Raw genomic sequence first — 14525 nt, 5'->3', positions numbered from 1 at the left:
TGTAGGTGACCCTCAAAATAGGGACAACATGAGAGTTTGAGGACTCAAACATGCCCAGGACAGCAATGCTAATAATTGGGACAACAACAAGACATGGTGCTGCAATAGTAATTGGGACAGCAGCAAGACATGGTGCTGCAATAGCAATTGGGACAGCAATGACAGTGATGGGACAGCAACATACTATGATGGGACATCATTGAGAGTGATGGGACAACAACATACTATGATGGGACAACAATGACATTGATGGGACAGTAGCATACTATGATGGGACAACAATGACAGTGACTGGACAACAACATACTGTGTTGGGACAGAAACAAAAACAATGGGGTAGCAAGCTAATATGGCATGGCTATGTCACTAATAGTGGGACAGCAATATGCAACATAGGACAACAGTGGCTATCATGGTGCAACAATGGCAAATGGGACAGCAGTGCAACATAAGGTGCAGCAATATGATGTGTACAGCATGGTCATGAGGTCCAGCTTTGTGATGATGGGTGCAACATGATGCAGCACGGTGAGGTGCAGCATGATGACGAGATGCAGCATAAGGAAGGAGTCACCTTGGAGAATCAGTTGAAGCAACATGTCTTCAATTGATCTCATGTATCATCTTTTTAGAGATGATCTATGCTCTTATCTAGATAAGTCAAAATGCTGACTTTTGTTGTAAATGTACTCTCTCTCTCTCTCTCTGCTGAACTATTGAAGAACATATAAAAAGAATTGATCAAGTGTTTCCCCACATTGGGGTTTGTCTCTGGCTAGTGCCACATCTTGTGTCCTCTTGTCTTGGCTTGTCTTTTGTGATTTATGTTTATGTTCTATCTGCTGTTTACTTTAATGCTGATGTGATTGCTAATCTGGAAAAGATATTGAGCTAACTGTGAAAATTGAAATAAATTGCTCTAAGCATAGAAGTTTAGAACATACCTAAAATTAACATGAAGAGATAGAGGTGTGGCTCTAACGTTTGCTGCTTTTCCCAGTTAAGGGTTTCTAGAGTAAATCTCTGTGTATTGTGCGTATTTCATTGTTGTTCTTTCTATTTTACTTGAGAATCTATATGCATTGTTTCACTTCAAAGGTTTAAAACTTACACTTGTAGAAACCAGACAGGTTAAATTTTGGTTATCGAAAACACTGTTTTTCTTGATTTTTTGGATAGCAGCTGGGAGGACAAATCTCGAAAGAAGATTCATGATCTTCTTGCACTCAATTTATATTTTGTCGAAAGTGAAACAAATTTGAAAAATTTGAACCAATAAATGTTGGAAAAACATGTTGACAGTGTGCTAATAGAAGCACATGTGGACTTACAGAAATCAGCCGAGCGCCAAGCCAAAATCGTTTTGGTGAAGGGAAAGGATACAGGAGCCGACCAACACCATATACAGCCACTGCAAAGAAATGCAAAACCAAACTCAATGGCCGTGGATTGAGGCCAGACAGCAATGCCACAGGTCCACTGGAAAACACGCCTCCTAAGCTTAAATAGTCAAAGCAAGCTTGGCGCATCTCTTTCATCGCCTGATCAGGTGATGCACAAAACACTTTATACAATGCACCTGCCAAAGTATTTATTGTCGATGCAACAGGCTGCATATGACATAAACAAGCCAATTTTAATTAGGATCAAGTATTTGAAGTACGGAGTATCAACACCATAAAATATCAGAAATTAAACTGAAACCCCATAGAATCTCCTATGAGCGGCTCAAAGTCTGGCAAAAAACTAAGCAGTAAATTAAATATCTTGCGTTTACAAGATGAATTGGTAGTAATTCAATTCACCCATTTATTGCTTGTATAGGAAAAATAAAACTCAGTCTAGTACAAGTATGCATACCTTGCGTAGTGTGTAAAAGGCTTCCATATATTCACACAGGGATGATACATCATGAAGGTTATGAAGAGGTTTAAGTAGCCTCTGAAGAACTGCAATGTCAGCCAATGCAACAGTCATTCCACCACCAGTTAAAGGATGCCGCATATTAAAGGCGTCCCCTAAAAGAAGAGCTCCAGGCCTAGGCAACGGTGAAGCCGGCATACTCTTGTTTGGCATTGTCCTTATATTTCCCTTCTCAACAGCAGCCAAAAATGGTCCTTGTATTTGCATTGGAAGCTGACACATTCCATAAAAGAATCAGATAATTTTCTTACTCTGCCAACTGCAATTCTCATCTTTGTTAAAACATTTGATGTGTGACTTATTCGATTGTTTTCTATTACCTGAGGAGCCACCATAGTTTGCAAGTATTTTGCCATGTCTCCATTGGCCACAGATGGAACCCTTTTACCAGGTACATCAACTAAGCAACGCACCTCAGTGCTGCTAATTGGATAGAGTAGGATAGGAGAGGGATCTGCTAATATAACATGCCCATGATTAGGGTATGGAAGCTTGCAATCTTCCAGCACAAGACCTACAAAACATGAAGGCACATCCACCTGCATAAGAGTAGAACGATTAGTTGTAATTACGTCAAGGTCTTTAGTTTATTGCATTCATTACAAAACAAGATTTTGCACAATTTCTTTTACAAGAAACATTAGTTCCCATCTAAAATATGCCGTCAAATTTCTTGTGCCTACACATCCTTCACCAAAATAACACAATGTTGTTACATAACAGTGGACGGTGGAAACCGGTACAATATTTTGCTTGGTTTTGAAATTAGAAACTTTAAATTCGCTAACTAAAACCAAGAGTATACCCTGGCCAAAGCAACTCTTATCACTGACAAGGGCCTTTTCTAGACTATTCATTAAGAAAACAACTATGTTTTTTAATTCCTGTTTGCCTCTATTAATTGCAAGATGACTTCTATGTGATCCTTTAACACTGTAACTTCAGACACTCTCTTCAGGTGTCAGTTTTCTCTGCCAGTCTCCCAATAGCTACCATCTACATCTGTAACAAAGATGCATCATATATATTCCTGTTCTCCAGGTTCACAAGGGAACTTTATTATTATTAAATTCTGCAAGGCATAGATGCATTTATATGAAGAAAGGAGATTAAATATTAAAGAGTATCAAACCCACATCCATGTAACCATCAGAATCCCAGATATCTTCCATTGGATGTTTCCTATTTTCATGCATCAAGTCACAGGACTTGAACTTGGGAATGCCTCAGCAAACTGAAGAGTAAGAAATTGATTCAAACTCAGGAAACAATCAGCAAAACACTTTCCAATATAACCCAGAAAATTAAAATACTTTATAAAAACTTTAAAAATTCAAAAAAGAAATGACTGTCTTACAGATCGAACCTGGGGAGTGGATATGAGAGTTCTGATAATTAAGCTTCAACAGTGCAACATGTAAATGTCATGCATTGACTAGTACATAGTACATACTCATCATGAACTCATTCCACACTGAAAATTTAATCAGATACTTAACAATCGTGGCAGTTGTTACAAACAAAATGGTTTCCGTTGTCTTTGTAGCAAATGGGATGAAGCGAACAAAGTTATCCATGAGGATACACCTATTATATATTAAATGTATGAATAAGAATGATGATACAATGAGAATGAGAGGCTTGCTTATATATCAAGCAGGTGTCTCTTCATGGAGAGTCATGTCTCATTTAGACATGACTCTTCAACCTAATTACTAATTAATTAATCATTATTTATGATTATTATCATTTACATTATTTTACATTATTTCTTATATATTTATTCATAACATTGCCTTCCTCCTCAAAAAGCTTTGTCCTCAAAGCTTGTCGATGAAAAAGGCTTGATCTCTTCTTCGGGTTCAAATGTCTTCTCATCTCAGAACAATTATCTTCATCAATACAAGTTGATATGATCTTTTAAGTGACAAACAAAATTGTCGCACTGAAAAGGGATCAGCCCATCCTAGATTAATCTTCTGTAAAATATTCTGATCACTGGAATTTTGCAATGACTTGTCATCACAGGTCTAGATTGAGGTTATATCACTCTTCTCTGGAACATCAGTTTGTTGTTTCTGTTCTGAATGGTCCCGATACGTAGCATGGTTGAGTTGTCTATTCTCATGATTCAGATGCCGATAGGGAACCATTTTGGTTTCATTTCCCCTTATTAAATGTGATTTTTTTTTTTAGGTGACGTCGTTGTTGAGTTGATTATAGAATCTTCACTTGGGGTGTTTATCATCTGAACTGCAACATCTAAGTGCGTATTTGCTTCAACTAGTTTGCATTCTTCTTGAGTTATGATATTCACTGGATCAATATTGGTTCCTTTACCTTCAACTTGGACTGACGACTTTGACATTTCTTTCGTGATAATTTCTTATAACTTATTTTCCAATGATTTGCTATCATCCTTAAGTTTTTTAATTTGAGTGAGTAGACTTCGATTATGGTTTTTGGGGCATAAAAGTTCCTCATTTTCTGAGTCAACTTTATTTTGGTATTCAAGCTTCTTAGTTTTTAAACACTTGATTTGTTCTAAAAACCTTTGGTTAAGGTTCTTTAGGCATAAACTTTCCTCTTCTTTTCCTAATAGATTTTCGTTGAGTTTTTTTCATAAATTTCCTTCTCTTGTTCTAACTGGTGTTTCTTAGCTTTACATTTTCTTACTTGTGTAAGTAGCTTTTGATTATGCTCCTTCAAACATGAATTTTCCTTATTTTTGTTGGATATGACTTCTTCAAGCTCTTTCTGCTTCTTTGATATTGTTTCTGGATTCTCTTGAAACATTAGTTTCGAAATATCCTTAAGATCTTTGGCTAAAGGCATTATCAATTTTGATTTTGTTGTCATGTCTTGGAACGTGACCATCTTCTTCTTGTAAGGGAACATCAAGAATTTGTTTTCTGTGTTTAAAATTAATGTACCTAATTGCTTGAACCAAGGTCAGCTGAGAATTATGTCAACCTCTTTGTCAAGCATAGTTACGACACAAAATTGAGATATGTACTTATAATGATAAATTGTCACTTGTAAATCATTAATTTCATATTCTATTCTACCAAAAAGACCTTCTCGTTCGCCTATATTTGTCTCTAGAATTAATAGTTGATTTGCCAAATTAATATTAATGTAATTATCTTCAATGTTTGGATTAATGGCAATGTTAATCTCTTTCCTTTGGATACACCCTTTCAATGTAAATAATTTAAACTTTAGAATTGGAATACCTTTATAGGAGAATCTTCCTTCTTTTATTTTCGAATTAGACTCTATTATTATTATTATTATTTATTTATTTTAATTTTTTTTTTATGAAGGAAATGAACTATTTTCGTATTCGTTGATGAGATTTAAAGTTTAATAATAACCCCATATTATTTATAATTACAACAAATGGAACCTTATTATTTCTAATTACCTCAAATGGAACCTTAGAGTGTATTATCTTTATTAAATTTTACTTAATATTTTATTTTATTTTACTTCACTTTAACATAAACTCTCTTAATTGATATTTTCTTCATATGTAACCTTTTATAATAATACCGGCTTTGTACTTATGCATCTTTGGAATCTCTCCTCGCTAAAAGCCGTGAGAAATGCAATTGGGAAATTTTACTGCAAGTGCCCAGAAACAGAGGAATATGCCAAAACCACCTATGCACACATCTGTGTGGAAATGGACTTCAGTGCCGGATTTCCAGCTGAAATAAACCTAACAAGTAAAGACTATGTGTGGAACTAGAAACTCGATTATGAAAGTGTCCTCTTCAGATGTTGATCCTGCTTTGAGACAAGCCATCTAGCCAAAAATTGCCCAAAAGCCTCCCAGGAAAATTCTGCTAGAAAAAACCACCACAGATCTACATGGTGGGAAGGAGCACAAAAAGAACACTACACTGTCATCAAAGAAGAATACTCTAGAGAAAACTCTGAATCATAAGAAATCGGGCAAGAAAGAAACAACTCTCAAGACAAGCAGGGAGAAAGCCCTGCCCAACAACAAAAAAGTGAACTCGATAACCCCTCAAGCATCAACAGTTATGAGAATTCGAATACCGCACCAAATAAATCTTCATTTAATAGCAAAGAAGATCTCCTAGACCAAACTTCTTCTCCGACTATCTTCAAAAGGACGAACACAATAGATCGTGAAGCTAAGACACCAATGTTCCAAGAACCAGAAGAGATGAAGGAGATGCAAGATAAAGGAAGTTGGAAGACCGTAGAGAAAAAAAGAAAGCTACAACACCAATCTCGCCAAGAAAGACGAGGAGCTAGACAATTAAAAATTAAGAAAATTATAGGTTCGATAGACCAATTTGGTCTCAGTGGACGTTAACCACTATCATCATCATCATCATCATCATCATATTTTCAATAAGTTTATGACTTGAACTTTTCTTTAAATACCCCTTTATAATATAATACTTCTCTTTATATATCTTTTATTTATAACATTTTTTTTTCTTTTTGAAAAGTTACAACCCTAGTGAAATGTGGCTATTCACCTCTTTGGGGTATAATGGTATAATATAAAATATATGTTCACTTATGTACTTTTGATTCAGTTAATGTTCTCCACGTAACAAGTAAAACTTACCTTTCACATAAAGAGATTTTGTATTTCTTTTTAAAATACCATGGGTTTCTAAAACCCCGGTTAATGTTCTCCACGTAAAAAGTAAAACTTAGCATTCACATAAAGAGATTTTGTATTCCTTTTGTTTTTCTTTTACTTTTAAAATACCATGGGTTTCTAAAACCACCGGCTTGTAAACCACTTAATGAAATAATATTATTTACTCTTCCTTCTCTTACGTATAGTTTTAAATATATTTGGAAAGATTCCCTCTTAACTTTATCATGCACTTTTTATCATTAACATAGAACCTTTTTATATATATGAATGTTCTCCTTCAAAATTTACATCATATTTGGAAAGATTCCCTTTTAACTTTATCATGCACTTTTTATCATTAACGTAGAACCTTTTTATATATATGGATTTTCTCCTTCAAAATTTACATCGGGCTATATTTATTTATTTGTTTTTAAATCTTTTTTTTAATCTTTATATGTACTTATTTTTTTTATTTTTTTTGAATTTGATATTTTTTTCTATATATTTTTTTAATCTTTGTTTTTTTACTTTTTATTTTCTCTCCATATATATATATATATATATATATATATATATATATATATATATATATATTATTATTATTATTATTATTATTGAATGGCCAAATGCTTGATAACGAAATGGAGAAACTCCAAATTCTTGTAGCAAAACACTTCAACAACAACAATGTTGATGAATTTGATGGTCAAAGACCTGGATCGAAGAACACGACTCTATGCAATGGTGGAGTGGCCAGGAAATCGACTCCTCTGATACCAAATGAAGCGAACAAAGTTCTTTCTTCAAATTAATTACTCCAGAAGACTTGGAATATAAAGTTATCCATGAGGATACAAATATTATATATTAAATGTATGAATATGAATGATGATATAATGAGAGTGAGAGTGTTAATTTTAGGCAACAATGGTATGTTGTATGCTTTAGAGCAATTTTAATTCAATTTCTTTATTAGCCCAGCATCAATATTCAGATTAGCGATCACATCAACATGATAGTAAAATGAAGATAGAACATAAACATAAACATTAGAAGACAAGCCAAGACAAGAGGACACAAGATGTGGCACCAGCCAGGGACAAACCCCAATGTGGGGAAACCCTTGATCAAATCACTTTTTAGTCTTCAATAGCTCAGCAGAGAGAGAAAGTATAATTTACAAATTTGATAATTTATAACAACAAAAGAGCCCTAACCAGAAAAGTCAATGTTGGTCAACAAGGCAGATTTGACCCTTAGAAAATTGGTACAATATAGTCAACTTCAGTCAACTTTGGCCTCCAAACAGCAAGATAAAACAACCCTCAAAAAAATGAAATTCAACTCAGTCAAAGTCTAGTCAAACAACCCTAGCTGCAGTCAATGCTGGTCAACAGTCAATGTTTAGCCTCGACTTCTGTGCCCAAAAATGTGGTCTGCCCAAATAGAGATAACCCTCCCAAAAGCACAGTCAAAGGAGGTGTGGAGACAGAGAGGCCCAGAAATTTCGCTCTCTTGAAATTTCGAACGTGTGGAGACACAGAGGCCCAAAAATCCATACCCAATCAATGAGAGAGAGAGAAGTGTGAAGATGATTGTGCCCAAATGAGGCTAAGGCATCATGTATTTATAGCAAACGTCGAGGATGAATAGACGTGATTGTTGGCCTTCTGGGCCTACATAAGTTTGTTGGCCGACCTTGACAATTTGTCCATAATCAAAATAAATTCATAACTTCATTTGTACATGTCGGAATCGAATGATCTTTAGATCAATCCTACACCTCTCGGAGAGAGGAATCTAAGAAAAATATCTGCTGTCATAAATAATATGACCCATGTGGAGTTTGGCCCTAGTTGCCAATTTTAACACTCCCTCTCAACTACGGAGAACTCTATCTGCTAATCCATTTGCCAATCTGTACTATTTCTACCATCAATGCACTGCTCTGCTCTGCTAAACTATGAAGAAGAAGAAGTGATCGAGAATGTATCATACCATTCTCTACTAACCTGAAGTTAGTCCCAAATAAAAGAGAGTGTCTCATACCACTCTTACTAACTCGAAGTCAGTTCCAATCAAAAGAGAGTGTCTCATACCACTCTTACTGACCCGAAGTGAGTTCCCATTGATCTCAGATCAATATTGGTCATCCTAGCATAGGGAATACGGTAGTAAACGATGCGTCCATCGGGTAGTACTATGGTCCCTATCCTCATTTCCCTACTCATTGGCTAGATGAGAGGTACTTCCCATGAGTCCCAGACTGCATGGGTAGGATGTCTCAGTAGGAAGAGGATGAACCACTTGTCCTACCTACATGTACATAGAAAACCACTAAGGGAAGGTTGAACCACTCACCCTATGGTTGCTCACCGCTCAAAGAAGTACCCCAAGCCCCTCAGAGAGCTCAATGTCCATCTTATACAGGACCCTCATAAGAGGGTCTCTCCACGACTTCAAGTCGTTCTCAAAAGGCCAAGAATATCGGTGACCTACTCATCAGTCCCAATGTGATGGAGCCTTATTGCTCCTCGGTGTACCATATCTCGGATAAAGTGGTACCTGATATCTATACGCTTGGATCGATCATGAAACATGAGATTCTCTGATAATCAGATCCCACTCTGGTTGTCGTGGAGGATCATGGTGGTATCTAGCACATGTCCAAAAAGCTCACTTAAGAGCTTCCTCAACCAGACAGCTTCACAGGAGGCCATACTAGCAGCTATGTATTCGACATCAACATCAGGCATCGTTTCGTCTTCTTTTGCACCCTAATTTCTGGTGTCAGCTTCTTTGCCCTTCCTTAGGATATGAAGGTTGTTGATCTTCCTGAGGGCTATATCTTCGTCAAAGGCAACATCATGACTTATCTCAACTTCCTTTTCACCAGCCACATAAATTCTATATCCCTTTAGAATTTTAACTATAGCCCACAAAGATTCCTTTCTTCCCAGATGCACCCAATTTGCTTCTTTTCACTTTCAGCACATGAAAATATACGGGACTTCCAAAAATTCTAAAATGAGAGACATCGGTTTTCTTACCAGTGAACATTTCTTCGGGGAATCTTGGAGTCCAATGCTTGATGAGGGCATCGGTTTTGAAAATACATGGCGGTATTTGCAGCTTCAGCCCATAGGAACTTCGGAAGGCCTTGATCATGAAGCATGGCACGAACAACTTCTACAATAGAGCGGTTCTTCCTTTCAGCCACAACATTCTGCTTAGGAGTGTATGGCGTTGTAGTCTCCCTCTTAATGTCAGCTTCTCTGAAATAATCTTGGAATTCATTGGATTCGTACTCATTCCTATTATCAATCCTCAATATCTTGATTTTCTTCTCAAATTGGTTTTTGATCAAGGCTTTGAAGTGTTGAAACCAGGTGAACACTTCATCCTTCTTCTTCAAGAAGTAGATCTAGGTCTTGCAAGAATAATCATCCGTAAAGGTGAGATAATATAAGTATCCTCCCAAAGAGTTTACGGGCATCATACCAGATATGTCGGAGTGGATCAATTGCAATGCATCTATGGTCTTGCTATTACTTGAGGGGAATGGTTCCCTTGTAAGTTTCTTTCTGCACATCCTAAACATACACTTTCATGCTCTACTTTGAACTCGGGCATACCTATCACCATGTGTCTCACATTGGGTAGGGCCTTATAATGAAGATGGGAAAACCTCGTACCATAGTTCAGATTGTAGAGATGTGTCGCAAGACATGGCTCTCAATGGACTTCCTCCAACTTGATAAAAAGTGTCAACCCTAAACCCAAGAGTAAAAGCATCTTCAAAATTTCTTTTCCAAACACGTACCTTTCCATCGATGAATTCCACCTTGAACCCTTTGTCCTCCATCGCTGAAATGGACACCACGTTCTTCTTGAGATCAGGGACATATAATACTTCTTGCAAAAGAATAGTGTTACCTTGATTCAATTGAAGGGTAACATTCCCTACTCCCTTCATGGGATAGGTGGCATCGTCTCGAAGGATGATCTCCAAGTTTGTCTCCTTTTCTATCAAATTAGATAGGGCTTCCTTGTATACAGTGAAGTGCCTTGAGGCACCACAATCAATTAGCCAATTTCCCAAAGTGTCTGGAGGAGAGACAGTGGAGAGGGTTGATATAAGATAATACTATTTTTGCTTATTGTTAACAACATCAGATTCTTCATACCCAGAGTTCCTTGATTTCTTGGAGGGTCAACAGTTTCCCTTATGTCCCGCATTCCTTTTTCCTTTGCCATTGGACCTGCCATTCCTTTGATTATTGTTGTTGAAGTTGTCACTGGAATGATTGTGATCATCATCATGCGATGTGTCCCTACTATTTGGACACTCCCTTGCATAGTAGCCAAACTTATTGCAAACAAAACACCTGCCATTCCTTCTTAGATCCAAGGTTTCCATGGAAATGACCTTTAGACCCTGCATTATTTCTCCTTTTGGCATCAGTGGAGAATGCAGTGGGTTGCTTCTATTAGAAGGCATTTCTTGCTCCACCATTCTTATTTCTTCTTGAATGCATCTCGACATCAATTCTTCAAACCCTGGAATTCGATCATTGCTAAGGATGGTGGTTCTAAATACATACCACTCAAGCGGGAGTCCTCCAAGGCTGGTGAGAGTAAGTTTCCTGTCAGGAATGACTTCTCCAATCGAGATTAGATCATTCTTGATCTCAGTAATCCTCAAGAAATAGGATTGAATATCCTCGTCCTTGCCCTTCTTAATATCCTTCAACTTATTCTTGAGAAATAGAATTTGATTAACATTACTAACCTTGAACATGCCAACCAACCTATCGTAGATCTCCTTGGAGGTCTTCAATTCAGAGATGTAGGCCACCAGATGCTTGTCAATGGAATCCTTGATAATCTTCTTCGCTTTGACTTCAGCCCTATTGTACTTGGTCTTCGCAGCAATCGGTGCATTTGAAGGAGGTTCAGGGATTTTACCTTGCACACAATCCAACACTTATTTTTCTTCCAAGGTCAAGTCAAGAGACATCTTCCATCCATGATCGTCATATTTATCATGGAGGTTGTCTTCAACTGGAAAGTAGGATGAGGAACCCATTGAGCCTTTTGTCATTGTCCAACTGTCTTTGGTGATTGCTCTTTCACTCTTGCTTGGGCTTTGTCTTCACCTCAGCTCTGATACCATGTTAATTTTAGCCAACAATGGTATGTTTTATGCTTTAGAGCAATTTTACGTCAATTTCTTTATTAGCCCGGTATCAATATTCAGATTAGCAATCACATCAACATGATAGTAAAATGCAGATAAAACATAAACATAAACAGTAAAAGACAAGCTACGACAAGAGGACACAAGATGTGGCACCAGCGAGGGACAAACCCCAATGTGGGGAACCCTTGATCAAATCATCTTTTAGTCTTCAATAGTTCAGCAGAGAGAGATAGTTTAATTTACAAATCTGATAATTTATAACAACAACAAAAGAGCCCTAACTAGAAAAGTTAACTCTGGTCAACAGGGCAGATTTGACCCTCAGCAAATCAATCAACTTCAGTAAACTTCGGCCTCCAAACAACAAGATAAAACAACCCTCAAAACAGTCAAATTCAGCGCAGTCAAAGTCTCGTCAAACAATCCCACCTGCGGTCAGCCCTAGTTGCAGTCAACGCTGGTCAACAGTCAACATTTAGGCTCAATTTTGTGCCCAAAAATGTGGCCTGCCCAAACAGAGATAGCCCTCACAAAAACACAGTCAAAGGAGGTCAACGCATGTTGGTCAATGCTTGGTCAAACTGTCCTGAAATTTTGCTCTCCTGAAATTTTGGATGTGTGGATACAGAGAGGCCCAAAAATCTGTACCCAATCAATGAGGAGAGAGAGAGAGAAGTGTGAAGATGAGTATGTCCAAATGAGGCTAAGGCATCATGTATTTATAACAAACGTTGAGGATGAATAGACGTGACTGTTGGGCTTTTGAGCCTACATAAGTTTGTTGGTCGACCTTGACAATTTGTCCATAATCAAAATAAATTCATAACTTCATTTGTACATGTCGGAATCAAATGATCTTAGATCAACCCTACACCTCTCAAAGAGAGGAATCCAAGAAAAATATCAGTTGTCATAAATAATATGACCCATGTGGAGTTTGGCCCTAGTTGCCAATTTTAACAGAGAGGCTTGCTTATATACCAAGCAGGTGTCTCTTCATGGAGAGACATGACTCTTCAACCTAATTACTAATTAACTAATCATTATTTATGATTATTATCATTTACATTATTTTACATTATTATATATTTATTCATAACATGGGAAGTCAAACAAAGTTAGCCCCAAGGGTTAGCTCAATTGGTTGAACAATTCACCCAAGCCACATTGCTGATGGGAAGGCCATAGCTCCCAAGTTTAAATCTGATTGAGATACCCGAGATTACCAATGGCTATTCTAGCTAGCGATATAGTTGGCCTCAATCCAAATATTTTAGGGAAGGGTGGGCCTGCAAGGTTTTCCTTAAAATAAGGTTAAACAAAGTTAGAATCATCTCTTGACTATATGAACACGATTAAGGTGTAGAAGACCTTGGTGCTAGGAGAAGGGTGCATTGCCTCACCTTTGATGGCTCACATTTGAGCCATGACTGGAATCTATCTGCAAGAAATACCTACTTCTAGATAACTCTAGCCATAACTCAAGCTCATAGACAGAGAAGACCAGTGTTGATAATATCAGTATCGGCAAAATATCGACGAGGATCCAGAAAACATCTTATCGACAATATTGAAGAAAATATCGACAAACATAAAAAATGCATAATATATTCATTTTTTTCAGATTTTTAAACATATAAAGCAATAACAACATGAAATAAACACATTGGCACATAAAAATGAAGAAAGTACTGATATATATATGATGTAGTGGATGTAAAATAAAAATGATACATCAAAGGCGATACCAAATCCTACTAATCCCTGATAATTGTCCAATCAAGGACTCAAATGTGGAGAACCAATACAAAATAACATCACATATATAAAAGTATCTCATCATCATGAGTTATAAACTTATATGTAGCAAAACAAATAAAACTAGCAGCTATCTATCTGAGACCAGTGCCCTCTCCCTAGCAGCTATCTTTCTGTCTTTTTCATCAATTGCTTCAAGAGCTTTTTGTATAACCTTCGCACTAGAAACCGTACAAGGCATTACATCATGTTTAGGGAGTCTAGCCAGATGGTATTTCAATCGCGTAACCCCTCCTGACATCTTGGTCCCACACAATTTGCATGATAGATATGCCCGATTTGTCCCACCATCAGGCTCCCCATACTCCCAAAATGGGTCCAAGGCTTTTGGCATATTTGTAGTGAACTAATTCAAACCTAGGGCACCAAAAAAAAAAAATTGGCATTAAAACCCCCAACACAAAAAATAATAAGTAATAACCACCTCATTTAAAAAAAAATTACTACGATATTTGCAATGTGAATGAAAAATGGCAATAAGAGGGTGCATAAGAAAGTTGAAAGAAAAAATGAAGCTTGCTGTCCAAATATGGAGAAAACCCTTGCATTGGCTCATGGGCATGAAAATCATAGCAAATGCAACATAATGTTGGTAGGCAAAGAGGCAAGCAAGCATAACCCTAAATCTATGAAAAAAATCATTAACATAGGGGTTTTTAAGAACATACCTGTTAATGGAAGAAATGAAGTTTGTCTCACTATTCTTCAATCTTTGATCCAAAAAAAATTCTTAGTTGGTGGTGATAATGGCTGTTTGATCCTCAATCCCTCCTTAACAACCACCCCAAAGCTCTTCCCCTTCCTTCTCCAACATTCAGAAACCGAAATGAGGGAAAAAAAAAGGCAAATTTCCCTTTTCTAACCGCGCCCAGCCGACCCAAGGATATTTTATATCGTCACATGATATTTTGCCGAGATATCAGCGATATATTGGAAATATTGGGATAT

The 14525-nt window shown here is 36.9% G+C and overlaps 1 protein-coding gene across 1 annotated transcript in view; it reads right to left on the bottom strand.

Annotated features, from left to right (window-relative positions):
• The window catches only part of LOC149238418 (squalene monooxygenase SE1-like), a 201936-nt gene that overhangs the window by 38230 nt on the left and 149181 nt on the right, over positions 1 to 14525 (bottom strand). Inside the window, exons 4-6 of the mRNA XM_089369558.1 lie at positions 2244 to 2462; positions 1861 to 2136; positions 1332 to 1610 (exon numbers count right to left, since the gene is read on the bottom strand). Coding sequence (XP_089225684.1) covers positions 1332 to 1610; positions 1861 to 2136; positions 2244 to 2462 — 774 coding nt within the window. The remainder of the gene's footprint in view (positions 1 to 1331; positions 1611 to 1860; positions 2137 to 2243; positions 2463 to 14525) is intronic.

Source organism: Pinus tabuliformis, chromosome 8 (assembly GCF_031772625.1).
Source record: "Pinus tabuliformis cultivar Carrire ecotype Pingquan chromosome 8, CPIR1, whole genome shotgun sequence".
Taxonomy (NCBI): Eukaryota; Viridiplantae; Streptophyta; class Pinopsida; order Pinales; family Pinaceae; genus Pinus; species Pinus tabuliformis.
Note: the sequence above shows the minus strand (reverse complement) of the source record. Positions and strands in the feature narration are given on the sequence as shown.